We start from the raw sequence: 24808 nt of genomic DNA on the forward strand, positions 1-24808 counted from the left end.
TATTCAATGAATTCTGAATAATTCCAAATCTGAATTGCCTATTGGTAATGTTTCCCACTTAACTGATGATTAGGCCCTTTCCCATTCTACTGCAGAAAACCAAGCAGCAGGTGTCTAGACAAGAACATAGTCTCAGCGGTTTGGATCCAGGGAACCTCATGTATGGGAAGACATGCAAGAAGAAATCCTCCAATTTTTACTGATTCCTCCTCTGCAGCTGTTCCCCCAGCACCATCCACATAATTCTGGAATCAGGGAAGCCCAGGTTTGAAACACTACACTGCCATAGGAGCTCACTGTGTGACCTAGGGCCAGTCATATATTCTCAGCCTAACCTATGTCACAGAGTTGTTGTGGGGAAGAAAGGAAAACAACTTAAGCTGCTTGAGTCCCCATTGGGAAGATAGGCAGGGCATAAATGAAGTAAGTAAATAAATACATTTTTCTTTTTTAGTTTGGCTATAGTTATTAAAGAATCCCTCCCAAAACACTTTCAGCCACATGGATAAGCAGTTGGGGGAATACATGGAAAGGAAGCAGGACACTGGTACATTATGTCTATGGCATCCATGAGTAATAAAGTTAAAATTCATTTCTTTCCCTGTTCAGAAACTCACCTTCCAGAGACATGAGGGAAAGGTCTGGGTCCTAAAGAAATATAACGCAGGTATGTGCACATTAATAACATTTTAAAAGGTATGCCAGCATTTTGCCAAAAGGCAAAATGGGGCAGTGTTTTACCAGGGACATGTGCCAGAAAACAGGAACTGTCTTTATTAAATGAGGGACTACTGGAGTATTTGTAATTGTTGTGAGAGCTCTGTACGTAGTTGGTACAATGCTCAGTTTCCAGAACTGGGAATGAATAGTGTTGAATTGAATATGACACACTAATCTGGAGCTGGCCATTTTGATATACACTGGTTTCCCCAGGAATAAACTTATTATTTAAAGCTCTTCACGGTCTGGGGACAGCATACCTGCGGGACTGCCTCTCCCATTATGTTCCCTGCAGGGCGTTGCACTCTGCAGACAAACAGCTCCTAGTGGTCCCTGGCCCAAAGGACATCTGTCTGGCCTTGAACAGGGCCAGGGCCTTTTCTGCCCTGGCCCCGGCCTGGTGGAATGCTCTCCCTCTGGAGACTTGGGTTTGCGGGACTTGTTATAATTCCACAGGGCCTTTGGCTGAGGACCAGCAAGTGTCCTTTCACCCTTCCACCTAAGACCACCACCTTTTCTGTGACTGCCCTCGGCCATGTGTATGCCCACATGCTATGGCTCATATGCAGCTGTTGATTGTTTATTTAAGTGGCCTATACATAGGCTGAATCCACACTTCCCTATCTTCCGCTTTTCATGTGCATCAATCACGCTGGATTCTATCCCGCAATGTCCCAGTCTGTGTTCACATGCCTTCTCTTACTGCCACTGCCTCGCGCTATACTTCATCCACATCCCTGGTAGAATCGCGCAATACGGGGCGGGTTTAGATCCGACGTCGCCGATGACAACATCACGTTCATTTTTTTTCATTTTTTCATCAGATTTCTGCTATAGCGTTTTTTTGCTAAATTGCTATGGCGAGGCCACACCCCTAAGATGCCTGTGATTGGTTAATGTTATTCTATGTCTTCTTCTTTTAAATCCATTGGACCATTATTCTGGCGGACTAATTTAAACTGATATTTAAGGTGGGGGTGATCCAAACTCTCCAAACGGGCAGACTAATTATTTGATGCTTGAATGTAATGTTAGAATGACGGATTTTCACTATAACGGTAATTTCAACAGAAAAAAAAAAAATTTTAACACCCACTGATATTTCCGACTGTTTGACATCCTGAAAATGACACAGAAATGGAAATGACACCACCCCTTGATGTCTGCAGGGATTTTGGAGCAGGATTGTGCAACAATGCTGGGAATGTCCCCTTTAAAAAAAAAAAAGGAAAAGGGCAGGCAGGCAGGCACGCTGTGGAGAGAATAGAAAAGCTTGATAATTGCACGGCAAAGAGGGATGGTGTTCCGGAAAGGCTGCAAACACGAAAGTGGGGTGGTTTGAAGAGGGCGGTCTCCTTGTGAAACGCTTCTATTTGTCCACATCCACGGTGAGAACTGTGCAAGAGAAGCGTTTGAGTGCATGACAAATTCGTCTGAGGCGCAACGTGAAAGACGCGAGAGAATGGCGGGATTGAGGTAAGAGTATGTGAACAGCCCTCTGAGAAGTGAATAATGGGCGGGGGGGAGTGGAAAACTTGAGATGTGTGGATTCGGCCATAGACAGAACCTGAACTGTTTTAAATTACTTCTGATTTTATAGTTTTGATAATTAACTTATTGTACTGTATGCATGCTGTGAGCTGCCCTAAGCCCATTCTTGAGGAGGGTGGAGAATAAATAAATTTATTTATTATTTGTTTATTTAAAACATCTATTGGTCACCTTTCTACCTTGCAGGAACTCAAAGAGGCTTACAATACAAATAAAACAACAATTATAAAATAAATAAAAACAAAGTTTAAAAGAACAGTTTGCCACAGTAAACCAATAAAAACAGTTAATTAAAAACAGTGTTTGGGAGCCTCCTGAAGATCGACATTGATGGGGCTAGGCACACCACCTGGGAATGCTGTTCCATAATTGTGGGACTGCCACTGAGAAGGGCCCTCTCTTGTAACTAGACATGGGCACGATCCAAAAAATAATCCCGATTTAGCTGATTGTGATTCCGCGACGGCGCCGAACCCAGGTACCTGAACCTCACCGATCAAGTCCCGTTTCCGATACAGAATTGGGAATCGGGAATCAGGAAGGCCGACGCAGGAAGGCGCCCCGCGGTTTCTAGCGCTAAAGGAATGGTGGGTGCGGAGGATGGTGGCCGCCGGGCCCAGCAGGCCCGTGGAGGCGGCAGCGAGCCACCTCCCCTCAGGGGGCAGGGGGGTCTGTCCCCACGGGAGTGTGCCGGTACTGTCATGGGGGGGGGAACCAGAGGAGAGAGCTCCCTATTCCCTAATTCCCTATCCGCTGAAGCCCAAAGCTAAAGCTCCCTCTCTCTCTCTCTCTTGCGTGTTCTCTCTCCAAAAGTGGCAAGCGAGAGCTCGCCTCTGTCCCACTCCACCTGCGAGTGGAAAGTGAAACTTTGTTGCACAGCACATGGCTATTTATAAAGCCTGGGTCTGCTACACAGGAGGGCTGTGTTTGGCCGTAAGAGCTGCCTCTCAGGCTTTGCAGGGATGAGATTCGAGTGCCCATGGCTACAGAAGAACACCCCCTTCCCCCGCCCTCCCCTCTCTTCTCCCAAATGGACGAGACGGGCACGTGCTTTTCTGGCTGCTCCATGGTTGGAAGGAAGCCCTGCTGATCAAGGAAAGCTGGGCTTCCATTCGCGTTTCCAGGGCGACAGAAGGAGGGCAAACAGCTCCGGCATTCCCCAGGCTCCATTTCCACGGGGCTCCGTTCCCTCGGGAACAGATGGCTGGCGTCAGACTGTCTGCAGACTGCAATCCCGAACATAAACCGATCGATCTGATCGAGACCCGATAGAGCACCCCACCCGAGCGCTGAACCGGGAGCCGTGGACGGAACCGATCAGCCCGGTCCCGATGATGCAAACGCCAAAATCGGGGCAATTTTCAGTCCGTAATTCCGATCGTGCCCATGTCTACTTGTAACCACCGGGTAAGCTTCTTTAGCAGGTGGGACAGTCAGGGAGGTCTCTGCTTGTGATCTTAATTCCTGGGCAGGAACATATGGGAGAAGATGGTCCTTCAGATTCCTCAGTTCCAAGCCATGTAGGCTTTAAAACCAAAATTGTCACCTTGAATTGTGCTCAGGAGCAGATCGGTAGCCTGTGTAATTGCTATAATGTTAGGGACACATGCTCCCGATAGCTGGCCCCAACCAGAAATCTAGCTGCAGCATTTTATACTAGCTGTAGCTTCCAAACACTCTTCCAGGGTAGCCCTAAGTAGAGTTCATTGCAATAGTTCAGTCTAGATGGAACTAAGGCATGGGTCACTGTGGCTGGATCTGACTGAGCCAGGAATGGGCACAGCTGACACACCAGCCAAAGCTGGGCAAAGCACTTGGAACCACTGCAGCCACTAGGTTTTCTAGCCTTATGCTAGTTTTCTGCTACCATACTATTCTATCAGTTTTCACTGAAAGTCCTGTTTATCATATTGTATTTTGCTCAGTTAATGTCCTACCTATTCTTTGTACTGTATTCACTCGCAGTGTGTAATCCACCTTGGATATCAGTGAGAAAGCCAGACTATAAATAAAATGAAATAAAATCATCATCTCAAGTTCCTTGTCTGCCTTTCTACTAACTAGAGACTCTCTTAGTGCAATCCTAAGCAGAGTTACTCCAGTGTAAGTGTATTTTGTACCTTTGTGATCTCTGCATATTTGATTATTTCAAAATTGATTAGATTGGTTTTAAACAAAAATCTTAAAAGACAACATTGAGTGATTATCGGCTGGGGCACATGGTTTTCACTTTATATCTAGAATATATAACCTTCTGGCCTTTTTTGTTAGACAGTTGTTAGCTTGTAAGAGATGGGCTGTGGAAGAGAGCAGCCATTTCAATACATCCCTGTGATTCAGTGGTTAAACCATTGCTTTGAAATAGACAAAGAGAGTCTTAGTTTACAAGTCCAAAAGAGTCCAGTAGCACCTTTAAGACTAACCAATTTTATTGTAGCATAAGCTTTCGAGAATCAAGTTCTCTTCATCAGATGCCTGATCCAAACTGGCCCCATACAGAAGACAAGTATCCATTTTAAAAGGAATGCTCTCCCTGCAGGTGTGATAACATACTGCAACACAGTGGCAAGAATGACTGGGAGGCACACTGACTTCTCCCATGCTACTCTTGGTTGCGAGGAGAGCCAGTGGCTCTAGCAGCACCACTGGAGCTCAACTGGATCCTGACATCTACCATGGAAGGAGGTAAAAAGTGTGTCTTGTGCCACAACTGGCTTGGAGAAACCAAGCCCCGACAGTACAGCTAACACTGCACCCAGATGCGAGCAGGGCAGGGGAAGAAGGCAGCAACAGAAACAAAATCTGCCTATTACCTCCTTCCATGCTACCAGCCAGCCAGCAAATTGGCCGTCACAGCTCTCTGCTACAATTTAAAAAGCCGACTCTTGCTCTGTTCACTGGAAAATAAATGGCTATTAGTGGACAAACCAACACGAACCATAAATCCAAGTGTCATGGCTTTGGTTTGCTCATTACATCATGCAGTTTAATTTCTAGATTGATACTAATCCAAAAAACTTATTCATTTTATCTGTTTAAATTGGTATTGAGAACTATCAAGTTAAATAAAACTCAACCTATAGAAGAAAATAGTAATCACTTTAATCCTATAGAACAGACCTATTCAGTGACCCCCTTTTTCTTCCACTTCAGAAAGTGGAGGAAAGTATTAATTAAATACACCAGAACTGTTGTAATAGCAACCCCTTATAATATATTTTGCAATTTGTATTTAGATTGCCCAGATAAAGAATTTTTAAAAAAAAATTACGAATGAACAGTGCCCAAGTAGGGGCATATTCTTTTTAATTCCAATTTACCACTTGTATTTTGAAGGGAAACACCACATATTATACATAGATATACCCAGGGCTCATACAGAGCGGGAACACACAGGAACACCGTTCCAGTGGTTCCGCCAACAGTCAGGTGGCCCCGCCCACCTGACTTGAAAAAATTTGGACCGTTTAGGCCTCGATTGGGGCCATAACAGCCCAGATCGGGGCTGAAACAACCTGGATTGGGTCAGTACCGGGTGGGGAAATGCTCCCCCGCCTGGTACCAACCCGATCCAGGCCGTTTAGGCCCCAATCCAGGCTGAAACAGGCCCAAAATGGCCATTTTCAGGCATGTTTGGCCCATTTCGTCCTGGATCGTGGCTGAAATGGCCAGATCAGGGCCGAAACCATCCAGATTGGGTTGGTGCGGGGTGGGGGAAGCTTCCCCCACCCAGCACCAACCTGGTCCAAGCTATTTAGGCCCCAATCAGGGCTGAAACGGGGCAAAATGGTTGTTTTGGGCAATTTTGAGCCTGTTTCAGCTTAGATCAGGGCCCAAACCATCCGAATAGGGTTGGTGCCGGGAAGGGAATGCCTCCCCCACCTGGCACCAACCTGGTCCCAGCCGTTTAGGCCCTGATCCAGGACAAAATGGGCCAAAAATGGCCATTTTAGGCCTGTTTCAGCCAGGATTGGGGCTGAAACCATCTGGATCAGATCGGCACCTTGTGGAGGAAGCTTCCCCCACCCAGCACTGACCCTGTCCTGGCCGTTTAGGCCCTGATCCGGGCCAGAACGGGCCCCAAATGACCATTTCCGGCCCGTTTCAGCATGGATCAGGGCCAAAACCATCCATATCAGGTTGGTGCCTGGAGGGGGATGCCTCTGCTGCCTGGCACTGACCTGGTCCAGGCCGTTTTGGCCCCAATTCCAGCCCAAACGGGCCCAAAATGGCCATTTTCTGCCAGTTTTGGCCAGGCTTGGGGCCAAAACTATCTGGATCAGGTCAGAGCCATGTGGGGGAAGCCTTCTCTGCCTGGCACTGACCCAGTCCCAGATGTTTAGGCCCCAATCCGGGCCAAAACGGGCCCAAAATGGCCCTTTTGGTCCGTTTTGGGCCCATTTTGGCCTGGATCAGGGAAAACCATCCTGATCGGGCCAGTGCCGGTGGAGGTAGCCTCCCCCACCCAGCACCAACCCAGTTCCAACCATTTCAGTCTCGATCCGGCCCCTAAATGACCATTTTTGGCTATTTTGGGCCCCTTTCCCACTGGGATTGGGGCCGGAACAGCCAGGATGGGGTTGTGCCAGGTGGGGGAATGCTCCCCTGCATGGCACTGACTTGGTCCAGGCTGTTTCAGCCCTGATCCAAGACCAAACTTGCCCCAAATGGCCATTTTTGGCCTTTTGGGGCCCGTTTCGGCCAGCGTCAAGGCCAAAACTGCCATGATTCGGTCGGTGCCTGGTAGGGAACCCCTCCCCTGCTCGGCACCAACCTGATCTGAGCTGTTTTGGGCCTGGTCCAGGCCAAAACATGCCCAAAATGGCCATTTTGAGACATTTTGGGCCCCTTTCAGCCTGGCTTGGGGCCAAAACGGCCCTGATCAGGCCACTGCCAGGTGGGGGAACACTCCCCCCTCTGGCAGCAGCTGAATCCCAGCCATTTCGGCCTGGTCAAGGGGCATGGCATATGCTAATGAGTTATGCTAATAAGTTCCTGCAGCTCTTTTTCTACGGAATGACCCCTGGATATACACTTTATAACCAGAGCTGCCAGCCACCCATTTGTTTTTGTTTAACCTAACTGGTTTCATCATCTGAATATCGGGCAGACAAAAGTTGCCTTTCCCACTCCTGCATAGTTTTCTGAACGCACAATTTTTATCAGGTTCCCAGTTTCCATTAATTTTAAAAAGTATGCCTCTGTCTCTAATAGAGCCCAAAATGTGAGGTAAAATATGTAGGCAGTATTCTGCCCAATTATTTAAGGAACAAACAGCCTGATCATACCTTCTATTGTTCAAATCAGTGATTGTCAAAGCTTGCTACATGCCTCCCTGTGGTATTCTATGAGAAGAAAGCATAAGCAAATTCTAATACATCGTAAAAAGGTGCTGTCTCTTATCATTCCCCAGCTTTTGTAGAGGTGCCAGTAAGAGAAACAAAACAATTGGTAGACAGATAATTAAATTCCATATAATGGCCTGTGAGAGTCACTGAAGCCCTAAAGTATATGCCTCCTTCCACCATGGCCAGTTTTCCCATACTGGTGCCAACTCCACAAAGCCAATATCGGTTGTTTTAATTCACTTGGGGCCTCAAAAAGGTGTTTTAATGTAAACAACAGATTTTTTGTTACACGTTCTTGCTATCTTAGGTTCAGTTGCTCAGATGTCAGAGCTAGAAGGGCTGCCAACCTCCAGGTGGAGCCTGGAGTTCTTCTGGAATTACAACTAATCTCTAGACCACAGAGATCAATTACCCAGGAGAAAATGGAAATTTCAGGAGATGGACTCTGGCATCACATCCCTGTTGAATTCCCTTCCCCCCCCCCCCCAACAACAACAACAACAACAACAACAACAACAACAACAACAACAACAACAACAACAACAACAAAGTTTATTAGCCAGAGGCCATCACATTCTCAAAATCAATTAAAAATTACACGATTGCACATCAGCGAGACACACACCATTTTAAAATAAATATTTTAAAGGTACATATTTCCACAAGTTACCACCTTTAAAAATTTACTTATAAAATTAATTAGTCCTAAAAGCATATTTGGCAACAATATAAACTTAAAATATCCAGGCAATCATTAAAACTGTAGGTTACTAAAATTTACATAATATAAATACCTAAAATTCAAATTACCTTATATTATCAAATTATAACAATACTCCCCAAACTCTACCTTCCCCAGGCTCCACCCCCAAATCTTCAGGAATTTCCCAACTTGGAGTTGGCAACCCTTCAACAGGACAGATGGATAGAGCAACAGGGAAACATTTGACTGAACCGTCCAAAGTATATGGGCAACACTGGCCTAAGTTAAAGAACGCTGAAGAGTATTTCCAAGAGGGGCATTAGAACACTGCCTTGCTGGTGTTAGAGTTGCCATCTTCTGGTTCAGAAAGTTCTGAAGATTTTGGAGCAGAGCAGAGAAACTGTAGTCTGGAGATCAGTTGTTCCAAGGTAACTGTGGGACCCACCCTGAGGCTGACAATCCTAGCTGGTATACACTGGGGGAGAGTTCTTAGAGCTTTTCACAGGCTTACCTTGCCAAGGATATGATAGAATAGGTAAAATGAGCAAACTAGGCCGCAACCAGAAACATTTTCCAAAATGGACTTTGACTTTCAGAAGTTTGTTTCCCAAAACGTAACTGCAGATGGAATAGACTACCTTAACAGTAGCCTTGGAAAGCACAGTATGGAGGAAATGTACTGTATTATTTCCATTAAGCACCGGGAATTGTTAAAACAAAAGATGGATTTTAAAATATTATTTGTCAGGACACGTTTTTTCCCCAAAAAAACGAAAAAGAAAAATTAAGCATATTGGCTGACCAAAAAAGACACCAGCAGCAGAGAGCAGCTATAGAAAACAGATTTTTTAAAAATTTTTTTAAAACAAATTCAAAGCCTTTCAAATGAAACCATAACAAATGTGATTAATCTGCAGTGCAGATATGTGACAAGCTGAGATCCAACTGGTGTAATTTGATGCCTGATATTTAACAAAACTGTTTAGTCTGCTGTACATTTAATAACAGGAATTTGGCTTGTTCAGCTGGAGAGTTCCACTGAAGTTATAGATCAGCCATGTTTTACTTCCATGCAATGATAACAAAACCAGAGGAATAGGAGTGCTGAACAAAGGCTGCCTATCACACCACAGAGGGGTTCAAATCTCTCTCACTTTCCTTTCCTTTTTTATTTTGACAAAGTTTTTATTTCTACTAACTTGTCACATCATTACTCAAAGTGTATTAGACAATCTGTGTCCTGGGCAGCTGGATTTTTTTTGGTGGTGCCACAGAGCACATGAAGCGAAAGAGATCAGAAATGCAAGTGTTGCCGAGAATGGGGAGGGACTAATTTCACATATGGCAGGACCGCACAGCTAATCCAAAACATAAACACAGCTCAAACCAAACTCAAATGAACTTTATTGTTACCTATTGTTTACAGCCATGATTTTACAGAATGAGGCCTTGTTTCTAGCAGGGCTGCATTGGGGACAGTGAGTGTAGCTATACATCTGCACCAAAATAGAGTTTATACAGCTGTGGGTGCATAAGACTGTTCAACCAGAAAGAGGAGGAAGTTTCCATTCTTCAAATCAAGCCAGTACAAAACTACATAGTCTGAAAATGCATTGATTGTACAACAGAAAGCTCAGAGTGGTATATTCTTGTCATCTAGTTTCCTAGCAGGACAATCTACAGAAAAAGCATCACTTATATGAGTTTCAAAAAGCTAATTTGGAGGGGGGGGGGGTGGAGCAACGCTTGATGGCAGCAGATGTGTGAGCTGAGAGCTCCTGAGCCCTTGCCTCCTCAAATGAAAAAATCAATGCTCTAAAACAAGCAAAACAATCTATCAATGATGGGGAAGACAAACGGGAGCAAAATGAAGCAGGCAGCAAGAGAATCAGTGTCCATGAAGACGTTTTTGAAGCCAGGAGACCTGCCAGCAGATCCTGAGCCCCAGCAGATCGATGGAGCCAAAATGGCCACCGTTAACACTCCAGCTGACCTGGAAAATGCTCCCGTAGGCAAGAAGGATCTGGGAGAACTGAAGAACAATCTGCAGAACTTTTTCACTGAAAAAGTTTCAGAGCTTCTGCAGCCAATTCACTCTCAGATGAAAATACTGACAGAAAATCTAAAAGAGGCCACTCAATCAGCAGAGACTGCACTCAAACTGGGAATAACATTGCAAGAAGATATCAAGTCACTACAAATGAATGAAGAAACTATGCAAGAAAGCGCTGGAGAATAAATGGCACCAAAAAAACTTAAAGCTGAGAGGAATCCAAGAAAAGGTGGAAAGTAATACAGATCTTGCTATCTTTATTTCAAAATGGCTGGCTTCTGTATTAAATCTAGAAGAGGGGGTGGCCCCAGTTATTATCAGAGCTTTTCATTTGGGTAAGCCTGCTGCAGCCCTTTCTAATCACCCCAGAGTCATTTTGATACAATTTTTGGATCCAAGAACAAGGGATAGAATTTTGCAAGAAGCACGGCAAAAGGGAGCTCTATTATGCAATGAAAGAAAAGTACTGGATCTGTCTCCTGAAGCACTAGAGAAATGAAGATTACTTAAACCAATTGCATCTAAACTTTCAAGTGCAGGCATTTGCTTCAGATGGAGCCCCACATCAACCCTAACTGTTCTTCATGAAGGAGTTATTCATCAAGCCAGTGATTTGGCCTCAGGAAAACTTTTATCTGCACTAAATCTCTCTTTGACATCTGAAGAACAATTGGCAAGTAAAGAGGCGCCAAAGCAACAGTTTCGAGCTCCAGTGATTAAAAGATGGAAAGCAGAAGGCAAACAAGATCCAGACCCCAGAATTTAACAGTCATAAATACATGTTACTTCTGTATTTCTGCATTATGATTCCAGTAGTCAGGAATGCACTTTGTGTTAATTCTTGCAAAAAATGCAAATAGATCTATTTTGGTTAACAATAGTTGGTAGCTTATTGTAATATATAATTTACTTTGTAAAAAAGAGAGCAATTATATTGAAATAAATCTAAGTTAAAAAGACTAGCTATAAAGGAATAAAACAACATTAACAGACAAACGATCTATAGGAGGAGGTAGAATAAGGATGTGAAGTTCCGGTTTTAAACACTTTTCCTCCAAAGAAAGAGGTTCTAGATTAGGGAGTTGTGGAGTTCTGACTCCCTATGCCCAGTAGTTTGAAGGGCCCTGAGAAACCCACCCAGTTTACAGGGTGCTTGAAGTTTATTTGCTTTATAGAATGTTAGGTGTTCCTTTATTTTATTTTATTCTATTTTGTATAAAGAGTAAGATATAACTCAATAAAGAGCCTATATTTTAGTAACTTTGTTCTTGGCATTATAGCAGTGTTTAAAACTTTCGAAATAGTTGCTCAATTAGTATAGGGCTATAGGAGTTGTAAGTTTTTGTTTTTTCTTCTCTCTCTCTTTTTCTTTTTTAGTTTGTGAAGGGTTAACTTAAAAACTCAAGGTATAGTTGATATCCTTAGTACACAAGATATTTAATTTAGCCAAATATATAGTGATAAAAAATAATGACGCACTCCTTGAAGGCAATTACATGGAACTTCAGAGGTCTTAACAATCCAGTTAAAGTAAAGAGAATTTCTAATAAATTGACCAAAGAAAACCCTTGTTTTGTTTTTTTAACAAGAAACGCATTATAAAAAAGTTGTTAAGCGTATCTTAAGTTCTAACTAGTTTAACATTTCATTACAAGCTCATGGCTCCTCTAAGGCTAGAGTGGTAGCTATTTTGATTTCTAAAAAAGTACCATTTCACCATCAAGACACCAAGAGGATCCCCCCCCTGTTTTAAAGGTAAAAGAGATAAACCATCAAAATTACAGGAGATCTTGGGTTCCTTTGGTCTAGAGGATGTCTGGTGATTTTATAACCCAGGAGCCAGAGATTATACCTATTTTTCTTTGGTTCATACTGTATATACACACATTGATTTTTTATTAGCTTCCAAGTCGATGTTATCACAAATTCAGTCTCCAGATTAGGGCTGCCAGACCCCCGGTGGGGGCGGGGGATCCCGCGCCCCCACCCTCCCAACCCCACCCCCACTTACCTGGCCAGCGGGGGGGGGCGTGCACCTTCCATGCGCGCCCCCCTGCGGTGCTGCGCGCCCGTTTTAGCACGGATCGGGTCCATTTTGGCACGGATTGGGCCCGTTGTGGGCCCCTGCGGAGCGCAGGAACACTCCCACGCTCCACAGGGGTCCAAAATGGGCCCAATCCACGCCAAAACGGACCCGATCCGTGCCAAAACGGGCCCAGATTGGGCCCGTTTTGGCGCGGATTGGGCCCATTGTGGGCCCCTGTGGGGCGTGGGAGCGTTCCTGCGCTCCGCAGGGGCCCACAATGGGCCCGATCAGTGCCCAAACGGGGGCTGCGTGATGACGTCACTCCCAGAACTTATCAATTTTTATATACAAGATCAAGAACCCCCAAGGGAAACCATTAATATCTTCAAAAGAGATCGTTCAATCTTTTTATGACTGTTATCCAGATCAATCTGGCTTTATGCCGGGGAGGTCTTTAACAGACAACATAACAAATTCACTTAATATTATACATCATTGCCATCTTAACAGTCTGGAATCAATCCTATTGGCTATAGATGCAGAGAAGGCCTTCAACAAATTAGAGGTACTATATTTAAAAGTAATTCTAAGCTATATGGGTTTTGGTCCTAATTTTATGACCCAAAAAGCAATCAAAGACAGTTTTCAATTTAAGTGGGGAACAAATACCTGGAGGCACTTGGGAGTAAATATCCGCATTGATCTAAAGGACCTATTTGATTATAATTATAAGACTCTTAGCAGAAAAATAAATACCACATTAAATGATTGGGGAAAAAATCTGACATGAATGGAAAAAATAGATCTTATTAAATCTGTCAGTTTTCCACAATTTATTTTTATTTCAAAGTCTTCATGTATTGGTCCATCAAAGTAAACTAAAAATTTGGCAATCTAGAATTAGTAATTTTGTTTCGGCCAATAAAAAACCAAGAATAAATTTTCCTGTTAACTTGCCTCCAAGTTAGGAGGGGTACGGCTTCTCAATTTAAACTCTTATTATGTTGCAGCCCAAATAAAAAACATATTGAGTTATATGGCCCAAAACAAAGACAGGGCTTGAAATTGAACAAACCTATATTTTCCCTTATTATTTACATGAATTAATTTGAGATAGACCAAAAGAAAGACCTCAGAAAGTTCTATCCAATCCCCTTTTATTAACAACATTAAATTTATGGGACAAATATAGGAAAATGTTGGCACCTAATACCTCCCCGGTGTCAGCCCTCCTGGGACAAAGTTGGTTTGCACCTGGAAGGGATCCAAAAATCTTTAAGGAATGGAGGGGGAAAGGGGTCTTTATACTGAATGACATCAGTCAAAAAGGACAGATTTGGTTAAAAATACAATTAGAAACAAAATATAACTTTAAAATAAGCTGCTTCCAGTATCACCAGCTACACTGTTTGTTTGTAAAAACAGGACTGACCACATTATTGGATATAGAGCTTACCCTGTTTGAATCCCTGTTTAAAATGATACTTCTGGCACCAAAGGGAAAATCACTATTCTTTATAAACTGCTAAACAATAAACAGTGGTCACTAATGACAACACAACAGAAGGCATAGCAAAAGGACTGCGGCATAACAATAAATGAAAATCAATGGAATTCAATATGGTCTTCAAATATTCATTCTTCTAAAGCATTAAATATTAAGTTACAAGTCTTTAAATTGAATTCAAGATGGTATTTAACTCCTTTGAAATTATTTTATTACAAATCGAACAATGACCTCAGGTGTTGGAAGGGGCTGGTGGGAACATTGTACATTGTTGGTGGTCTTGCCAAAAAATCCAGATTTTTTGAGATGTGCTTGATATCGTTGAAAAAATTACAAATCCCAAAATGTCCAGAAACTGTATCGCTCAGTTTGTGGAATAGTTCGTCCATACCAGCCATTAGGAGAGATCTTGCCTCATTATTGCTGGTAGCAGCCAAATTTAAGTTAGCCCAATACTGGAAGTCTGAAAAAATACCCTCAATAAAACAATGGCTATATAAGGTTTGGGATTTGGTTGTAATGGATAAAATTTCATCACAAATAGCAGTAATGGAAACCTCAACATCCCAATCAAGCTGTTTGGAAAAGTGGTTTCATTTTTTGATTATACTTCAAATTATGCTTCAATGGATATTTCCTTACCAAAGAAATATATTGATTTTGTATTTTATTAATCATCATGTATTTTTAGTACCCTTCACTAATATTGTAAACAAGGTTACTGTTAGTGTTAAATAACATTATGATTACATTATTATATTGGAAAATTAAAATTAAAAGTTTTTTTTAAAGCTAAAGATATGCTACATGTTGTGGTTATCATAGGGAATCCCACCAAACAGAAAGCAACTCCCTTGTGGCATGGCTCCTCCGCTGGATAATGGCTCCCATGCGGATGGGAGGCATCTTCTTATATGTTTGTATTGGCAAGAAAACTTATGAAATGATGTTCCTAATCTATTTAGCACTTTCCAGATAGGCAGCTGGAGACATTTGAGGAGGGTGGAGGGGCTCTCATATGGTACTCAGCACTGCCTCTGATGCCAAGTCCTAAATTCCTTAAAGCCCTAACACACATGCACACACACTGTTAGGCCCTCAGCCACTTTCTTCTAAACAAAAGCAATGGCTCTTTAAACCCCTCTCCACAGCATGAACAACAAGACAGGTTCTGGCTGAGCTTCCTCTATCTTTGACAAATCAGCTGCTTGCTCTTAGCACAAGCCAAGACACAGGGAAATAATAGAGAGCAGCTGAGATTCCTTAAGACAAGGCACTGCCAAAGCCTCTGATACTGTTCACAACATGGGAGAAGGGGTTAAAGACCACTTTGCCTTTCCCTCAGGTCATGTGTCAGTGGGTGAAGTTAGCATTGCTGGTTCTTGCTAGGTTACATGTGACTCTGTTGAAAATAAGTTGCTGACTAGTATTACAAATGAAGCTACCATATACTGAGTCAGACCATGGTCTGTCAAGATCTGTACTGTCTACTGTGTCAGAAGCTCTCAAGGGGTTCAGAATGATTTCTTTCACATCCCAACTGCCAGGTCCTTTAAACTGGAAATGCCAAGGGTTAACCCTAGGACCTTCTGCATTTAAGATGCTCTGCTGCTGAGGCACAGTTCTTTTCCCATTGTCCTAAATGTATCAATGAAGCAAAGAGCTGCTTTAACTCAGGGCAAACCATTTTGGGTACCAGCACTGTGGCAAATATAATGTGTAGCCTGCCTCTTTGATATGTGTCTCTAATTACAAATAGAGAAACCGATGATTTGTTAATTCACGTACTCAAATTAAGACACTCTTGTCATCATTCACACATAATTATTGACTTATGTTATTATTTGATAGTATAAACTGCCTTCACTCATCTTACCACTAGTACACTCCCTATTTCTGGGAATATTTGAAGACAGAGCGCATGTTACACTTATTCTCAAAATAGGGTTGCTGCCATAGAACCAGGGCTTTTTTTCAGGGGGAACGTGGAGGAACAGAGTTCCAGAACCTCTTGAAAAAGGTCACATGGCTGGTGGCCCCGCCCCCTGATCTCCAGACAGAGGGGAGTTTAGATTGCTTTCCACTGAGCGGCGCGGAAGGCAATCTAAACTCCCCTCTGTCTGGAGATCAGGGGGCGGGGCCACCAGCCATGTGACCGTTTTCTCCAAGGGCAACCCACTGAGTTCCACCACCTCTTTCCCCCCCCCAAAAGCCCTGCATAAAACGCTTCCCAGTGATAACTCATCACTGTCCTGGTGACAATGTTTCTATCAAATATTCACCACCTGAGAGCCACACTACACAAGATACTCAAGTCAGGTATAGTTGGAGAGTCACGGGTAGCTTGTTCTTGAAAAGGGATGTTTGTTTGACAAAGTACAATTATGGAAGCCATAGACTTTATTGGAAAATTGTTTTCTGCAAGAAATTAGACTTTGTTAAACTTTTCCATTTATCCAACCATTCCCCTACAAATTACCCCAGTTGCTTTCTGTACCACAAGAGAAAAGATACAAATAAACCACCCCCCTTGACAGTTTTGTGATTCAATTTACAGCCTTGCTGTTTTTAAGCAACAACAAAAAATATGTCATAGACAAGTTATATGCCACTAGTTCTGATTTACTGCGCCATATTGCAAATAGCCCCTTTCCATGTTCTTGACATCTACTGGAGAGAGAAGTGATGAAACACAAGATGAGGGGAAGCCATGTCGTATATGCATACATTGTGACTTATGACTTCGTGATAAGGAAAGAGCCACATATTCTTGTGGAAACATGTTCCTGTTTACCACCGTTAGATAAAGACACAGATTTTCTGAATGCTCACTGAAATTGCTCTTCATGGAGTTTTTGGAAAGTAGCTGATCTTCACTCAACAAGTATTATTGAAAAAATACTCTTTAGTATTACTATTTCTCATGTATGGAGAAAGATCGGGGGGGGGGGGGGGGGGCTGTGGAATTTAACTGCTGGAGTTTAAGAATTTTGCACCTGGATTTGCTAAGGGGCAACTGCTGCTGTGATTCTTTGCAGATGCAGATGACATGAAAAACTTTGCCAAAAATGGGGAGGGGGAGAGAGATGAGATGAATGTCTAAAAGGAAAGTATGTCTAAAGGAGAAAGCCTCACCCTCTCATATATCACTTCTATACTTCATTATGAAATCTAAGAATAAACCATATAACTTTAAGGAATTCAGATTTCCTGAGGGGTTAGGTGGGTGATGAAACAGCTGCTTTTCAGTATTTCTCTGTCTGAGGAAAAACTAATTGTTAAAATGAAGGTTATGAAAATGAGTGCATCCTAAATTACAGGCTGACTAATCTACTGTTAGATTGGGAGGGTGGCAAACTAGCTTTGTTCCCTAAATATACTGCCACAGGGATGTCTGAGACACTGGTTCAGCATGGTTAATACTAGGAGGAAGCACATTCCTTATTTTCACTACCTCTCGATGTGCGTTCACACACTGCTGGAACAGTGTTCTAGCTGCTAACAGTGTCATCCTAAGTAGAAATCCTTCTACAAGCGCACTGACTTCAATGAGCTTAGAACGGTATACAGTGCAAATGGAACATATGTTCAATTTCCACAGAATTGCACTTTCTGGTAGGGTTGCCAGCCAGATGGCAGCTGGAAATCTCCCAAAATTACAACTGATTTCCAGGCCACAAAGATTAGTTTCCCTGGAGAAAATGCCTACTTTGGAGGTTGGACTCTATGCCATTGTACCTCCTGAGGTCCCTCTCCTCCCCAAACCCTGTTCAAGCTCCACCCCAAAATCTCCAGGAATTTCCCAACCTGGAGCTGGCAACCCTACCCTCTGGCCTCACTCCTATTTCCAACAGAAGTCGTCAAAACCAGTGAAAGAGCAAGTGAACATATAAACTGTGTTTGTGTCTCCACTTGATTAGGAGCTGAGCAAATTGCAAAACCCTTAACTGAACTGACATACGTAGTTTTTTTGCATAAAGATATAAAAATATTGAGTCGAGCAACATGAAACATCATTATTGCCTTTACATTGTTAACATGATGGGTTTTTTAAAAAAAGGTATACTTCAAAGTAATATGTTAAAAGGAAAATTTGGGGGAAAATGAGTTTTTAAAAAGTTTAACTTGTATTTTGAAATTGCCACACTGGTAAGCTGTACAATATTTTGTGCAAAATGTTCCTTTGGCTTGTGCAGCAGTTAATTGGGGCAGGTATAGCTTTTGGCATCATGATAATACTGTGGAGAGGGACGCTGCAGCCACCAGCAGTGGGTGATCAACAGTATACCAGATTTTGCATCCTGCAGCTTTGTAAGTAAGCAGCTCTTATTTTTAAAAAGTAAAACTTATTTCTTCAAATAAATGGGAAGTACCTCATTAAGCATTGCATAAAACCGGCACCCTACAGGAGAAATGCATTATACTTCGCACAATTATGCTTCTACCTTCTGATGTGTGTTCACCTGTGGCTTTTTGGCAAAGGACTTACAGCAAAGGGCTTACAGCAAAGGACTTCCATACTCTTGGAAGAAGCTATGAGCAATCCAGATCAGCACCCTAAAGCTAATCTTGTAACATACACTTTCCGTCTACTCTCCCCTACTTTGAATTTTTTGAAAGGAAAATTTCAGGAAAAAAACCCTACAAAACAAGCAAAAGATAGTACCACAGTAAGGATGCGTTCAAGGTTGTCACCTCAGCCACAGTACACTCATTGTCCTCACCACCCATGCAGGTTCAGGAAGTGATGTCAGTCCCATGCAAAATATGAACCACGTGTTACTCCTATCTTACCGATGGCCAGGAGAAAGTCAAGCATCAGTACCATCTTCATTATGCTGCCCCAAGCAGGAGGGCCAGAAAACTAGTATTAAGTATTCCCTTTACAATGCAAGGGGTGGAGTATCAATTTGCCTCTGGCAAGGCAGACGGTATAGCAGAATCTGAGAAAACTCTTATCCCCTGAAGTGTTTCAAAATTATCCCCTCAAAGATTTTTTTAAAAAACAGTGACATGGCTCAAAGTTTACATGCTCTCTACATTATAAAAAATTAAAGCAAATCTTTCATTAATTTTAATTGGTTCTGGTTACAAGTTACTTGCTCTGCTAGCTTTTTAAAGCAATGGTCAGTAACTATGCAGCATGCTGTCAGACGTGCTGTTATAAGTTAGACCCCATCCCTACCAATTCCCTTTCTGAATGCATTCTTGATCCAAAGAAGAACCTTCACCATCCTCCTCATGGTGTTCTCATGGAGCTGGTACTCCTGATCATAAACTAACTATTGGGTTTGGGAGTCCAGCTGGAAGCAGATTTGACAGTATAGCATCTCTAGCCACCCTCTCTGGCTCAGGGTTTGCTCTGGGAAAGAAGGAGCTAGGCAAGCAAAGGTTAACAGCAGGAGGATTGAGATGTTGGGGAGCTGTGCGCTAGCCAAGTTACACCCTTCTAAACCCACAGAAGTCAACTGCTTTAGAAGGGTATAACTGTGCTTAGCATGCCATAAAGTTTCCCAGTCTGCAATTAATGGCTAAGGAGACTGCCTAGACTTTATAGGGAAAGGAGCAGTCATGCAAATAGCTTAGCCTCAAAGTGTCACTCACTTTACAGCCTTTTCTTTGTAATGGAAGAAATAATACACCAAAGAGCCTTGACAGGGCAGGACCACCAGAATGGTAACAGGTGCACTCCCAGAATTTCAGCCACAAACTATCCATTGGAGCCATCACTCGTCTGCCCCAGATCAGTCACATTCCTTACACCAAGTCCGACCATCTAGCCCAGCATTGTCTACTGTGCTTGGCAGCAGCTTTCCAAAATCTCATGGAGAAGAAGATCTTCCCCAACATTTGTTCCCAGTGTACCATTTTAAGCTACAGATGCTGAGGACTGAACTTGGGCCCTTCATCACCAGGCCCTAGTTGAATTAAACATTCTTGTGACATTTGGAAACATGAAGTTTCTAAAATTCCCCTTTTATTTTTGATTGGATCACCCTATGTTTTAAGTACCAGATGTTCTCTCTCTGGTGTGGCAAAAATGGAGGTCAAGCGATTTGATATGGAGACAGCTAATGTTGTCATCTTGTTTGACAAAGTGCAGTTACAAAGTCTGAAATGAAAGCAGAAAAGAGGGGAGGAAGGAGTTTGTCTTTTTTCTGGATGGGGCCAAAGGCAGAAATATTGTAGGAGGGGGATGCAGATATATCCAGTGATTTTTATTTGAAAAACAGCAGCAGGAGGAGACACAATCAAGAATCACGTTTCCCTTTTGCTGGTTTTCTGCTTTAGTTGTAGCCTTTGGGCTTGCATTTTACCAAACAAAAACACACAATGTATAAAGTTGTCAACAGGCCTAGAGAAAAATGTCCTGTCCCTTTAATAGCCTTAAAAGGATGTTATTTAACTCCATGCCACATCAGTTTCAACTGATCATTACCACACATTAAGTCTATATGAAAAAGACAAGACGATTTTCTCCAGGCCAGTTGGCAATACTAGGCACAACATATACTTTAGCCTATAGACCTGCTTATTCAGGGGTGAGCCAAATTATTTTATCTTCCTAAATTCATTTCAATACTTATCAAAACAGGGCCACTTCCCTCTTACCGTTTTCCTACCCGCTGAGGAAAATGTTGAACTGGCAATAGCATGGGAGGTGTGCGGCTCTGTGAGAAGACCTTTGGATAACCAGTAAGTGCTTCATTTATCCTTCTGACATCAAAATTGGCAACTGATTTGCCTTTCCTACTCTTGTCTTCTTACCTGATAACATGTTATCCGTTTTGAGTGAAGGAAACTTCAAAGTCATTTCATGTTTGTGCCTGTGAATCATCAGGTGATCCTCTGTTGGAAAACGCTGTCAGGCAAACACAAAAGAAAATAAGGATTCAGTTCTGGAATATATTTCTGACAAAGGACAATTTTTTTCCCTTTAAGAAATTGTTCCAGCCATTAAGATGACACAGAAAGGGTGTGGGAAGGGTTAGAATCTAATGATATGTGCAAGAATAAAGGAGTCTTCATATATTATTGAAGGGAGCTTATTTTCTGTAATGATGATAATAAAACACATGAAAGAGCATCTCCTCCTTCCTTCCTATTGTTTTGTTCTTGTATCCAGTGCTTTGTTCTTACATTTTGTTCTTATATTATGCCTGTCTACATTGTCTTCCTTTATACTTTTATGGGTATGCAAACTCATATGAATTATTTACAATCATCCGTAGATATTCTTACTGTTTTATAAAATATGCCTGTGGGGAACTAGGCCTGACTGTGATTTTTAAAAAATGCTATTAATATCTATGATCAAAAACAATCTTTTTAACCGATACATGCGGCATACATGTTTTATAGTCATTGCCTTTTGGGAAATTTCTCAAAAACAATTAACATAATGATCTGTCAGACTAGTTAAAATCAGTTTCCTTCCCTGCTTGTGAAACTGAACAGTACTTATTCAATTCTCTTTATTGCTGGATTAACAATTTTTTTTTCCACACTGTGGGGCTGGTCCTCATAAGCAATCTGTTGTAGTGGATTGTTGATTGAGAGTGGATTGGTTGATTGAACAATTCAACAACCCTTCTACTCATAGGGTTGGATCTAACTACGTCCACAGAATGACACTTTCTTGCTCCTCCTTCTCAAGCAAGTCACTGATCTTCACACAATGCTACTCCTGGTGGATAGGAGGGGTGGATAGGGAGGGAAAACATGGGAGTGCAGGAGTAAGAAGGGGAAATTGGTGGAAATTACCAATGTAGTTTGGAATCAGCCTTTGCAATCAGAATGGTTGGATTCAATCTTCAAGAATGTGTTATTAACATATTTTGACAATCATATCCTAGCTTGAATATCAACTCAAGGATTAAGCAAAAAGGAGACAATTTACCCCATTGACTCACTTGCTCATGCACTTCAACTGCTGTAGCTGCCTGCTGCCACAATTTGAACATGCAGGTATGTGCCTCCATAGAAATGGATTGGTCACTATATAGAAATATACATAGCGATTGCTATAAGAATCCTGGCTGAGAAGAGAGAATGTACCATATCATATATATATGTAATCTGATCCATCCTGAACTGAAGGGTGAGTTCATACATTCATGATTATGCTGGTTTACCTGGTTTAGAATACAACTTTGCCTAGCTTATCATGCTTGCATTTATTATACATCAAACATCAATCATCAAGAAATTCTAAAGTGACATAAATAAGATTCTGCCCATGTGAAGAATCTTTTTTAAGGGGTTTTTTTTTGGTCCAAATCTGGAGCACAATTCACAGCACACAGCTAAGTAAGCAACCTAAAAAAATGATTTAAACTATCATTAAAAATTTGAAATACTTCAATTAAAATCTACCAAAGGGTAAACAGAAAAGGGTACCACTTATTATCTTCTTATAAACAACAGATAATGCTTCTTATCCTAAATGTTCATATAACTTCACCTTATTCTAAAAATTATTTAAAAAGCAAAAACTCCTCCAACACCAAATAACATTAAATTCTTAATTCTTAAATTGATTAAATTCTTCCTCCTTCCCAGAGTTTTAGTGGTGTAATTTTATCGATCTACACTTTTTGTTTTCATTGCCATTATTTTAATGTGGGGATCTTCTCTTATTTTTAATCTCTCATTACCAATATTCAAAAAGTTGTGAACAAGTTCCCAACTAACTTCTGCACACACCCCTTTTTATACATATACTTGATATATTCTAAAACCAACACAAATTATTGTAATGGCAGCTTGTAACTGGAAATATTTCTTAAATTAATCATAATGCTTTTCCAAATCACTTATATGTCCAAATAAATTTGAAATCTACCTTCTATGCATTGTATCATTCCCAAAGTTTGCATTACCACTTTGGGCACCAGCTATTTGAAAGAAAGGCAATAACATCAGCAGTTCTATACATTTTCTAATGTTCAAATTTTCATAAATACAACAAAAACATTCCCTTTAGATTTAGCATTTCCAGAATAACAAAGACCTACAAAACATACCATAGTAGTTAATCCATTTTTTTCCCTTTTGGAAATATTTAAATGTTCATTTTGATGGAAAATGGAGTTTCAGTTAATCATTTTACATAGTACAGTAGACTATCATGCTTTTATAAATCCTAACAATTCCGTAGATGGGCAGATAAAAGTAAGAGAGGTAATAATATTATTTCAAACATTTTATCAAAGGACGTCATATATCAGTCTTCACTAGGTTTCTTGAGAACACTCCCAGTAACTCCATACTGTTTTCCAAGTCCAATTCCCTGATATGAAATATAAGCATCTCACACCACTTATCACTGAATAAATGTATTACTCATATTAGTATTTCTAAATTTATAATATTATTGAGCAACAGGTCATATTTTATAGTTATTTTGTACATTATGCAGAGCCAACGCAAATCTTCTGCCAAACCTCCTCTTCCAGTTTACCCTTTTCCAGCTAGACTTCTGATCACTGTATTCCCCCCTACCAAACTGACAGCCAGTTTGGTGTAGTGGTTAAGAGCACGGGACTCTAATCTGGAGAGCCGGGTTTGATTCCCCACTCCTCCACGAAGCCAGCTGGGTGACCTTGGGCAAGTCACAGTTCTCTGGAGCTCTCTCAGCCCCACCCACCTCACTGGGTGATTGTTGTGGGGGTAATAATAACACTTTGTAAACCACTCTGAGTGGGCATTAAGTTGTCCTGCAGGGTGGTATATAAATCGAATGTTATTATTATTACCCCAGTATGGCAGATCAAAAGAGCACAACTTCCAGCTGATCTTCCCTCAAAAATATTTTTGGTAGGTGCAGAGCAAATTTTCCCAGGAGGAGAACAGAAGCTGACTCCCAGCTGCTCCCATCAGCTGGGAGTTGGCTTCAGATGGCTGCAAGTGTTCTGTGAGTACACATGAACAGGTTGCAAACAGCCTGATGATTAATTGGCTGCCAGATCACCACTGATGAATAGGAAGTGAACTGAGCTTGTACCTGCTTGAACAATCTTAGCTCTAATAAGCTAGGATTGTTTATAGAATTTGCTTTTCATTTTTGCTCAACCTAGAAATAACAAGGTCAAAATAAGACCTGAAGTTCATCCAGAATTACAACTGATCTCCAGGCTAGTGATAATTTCTCCTAGAGGAATTGGCACCTTTAGAGAAAAGACTGTATGATATATTAGCGTCTAGGAGAAATGGAAATCCTAGCATAGGAAGTCCTAGAGTAGGCTGCACCTGACCACCAGCAGAAGCTCGAGGCAGGAACATGGGGGGCACCAGGGTAGGGTTGCCAGTCCCCTGGTGAGGGCAGAGGATGCCCTGCTCCCAGCATCTGACCTCCACCACCACTCACTTGGCCAATGCAGGGGAAAGGCCCGGTGAATAGGCATGGGAGGCAAAAACCTCCTAGGCCAGAGGGCAGTGGACAAGTTCCTGTGGACCACGATGAATTACTTCCTTAAGTGACATTATTGCGCCTAGTGGCAGGCATGCCCTGTGAAGTGCAGAAGCATGCCTGCTGCTGGGTGCAATTATGTCACTTCCAAAAGTGACATCATTGTGCCTGCTGTGAGCATGCATGTGTGTTGAGCATGCACAGGGAGATCAAGCAAGGCAACCCTACACCAGGGTCACATATGTCATGACTTCACTTCTAAAAAAACCTGGAAGTGATGATGCATAGAGTTTCCAGTGATTCCTAGAGTAACGTGATGTCACTTCCAGGTTTTCCATGTTGGTGATGTCATGCCATGTGTCTCCAACATTTTAATATTTTTTTCTCCCACCGCTGCTCAGAGAGGTGGCAGGCAACAAAAGTTGCTGGCAAGAGGTGTCCTTCTACAATGGGACACCAGGCAATTCAGTCCTAGAGTGACCTCACATC

General features: G+C 42.0%; 1 protein-coding gene across 1 annotated transcript in view; it reads right to left on the reverse strand.

Annotated features, from left to right (window-relative positions):
- The window catches only part of CREB5 (cAMP responsive element binding protein 5), a 287271-nt gene that overhangs the window by 205701 nt on the left and 56762 nt on the right, over nt 1–24808 (reverse strand). Inside the window, exon 4 of the mRNA XM_054991606.1 lies at nt 20677–20770. Within this exon, the coding sequence (XP_054847581.1) occupies nt 20677–20770 (94 nt within the window). The remainder of the gene's footprint in view (nt 1–20676; nt 20771–24808) is intronic.

Source organism: Eublepharis macularius, chromosome 11 (genome assembly GCF_028583425.1).
Source record: "Eublepharis macularius isolate TG4126 chromosome 11, MPM_Emac_v1.0, whole genome shotgun sequence".
Lineage (NCBI taxonomy): Eukaryota > Metazoa > Chordata > Lepidosauria > Squamata > Eublepharidae > Eublepharis > Eublepharis macularius.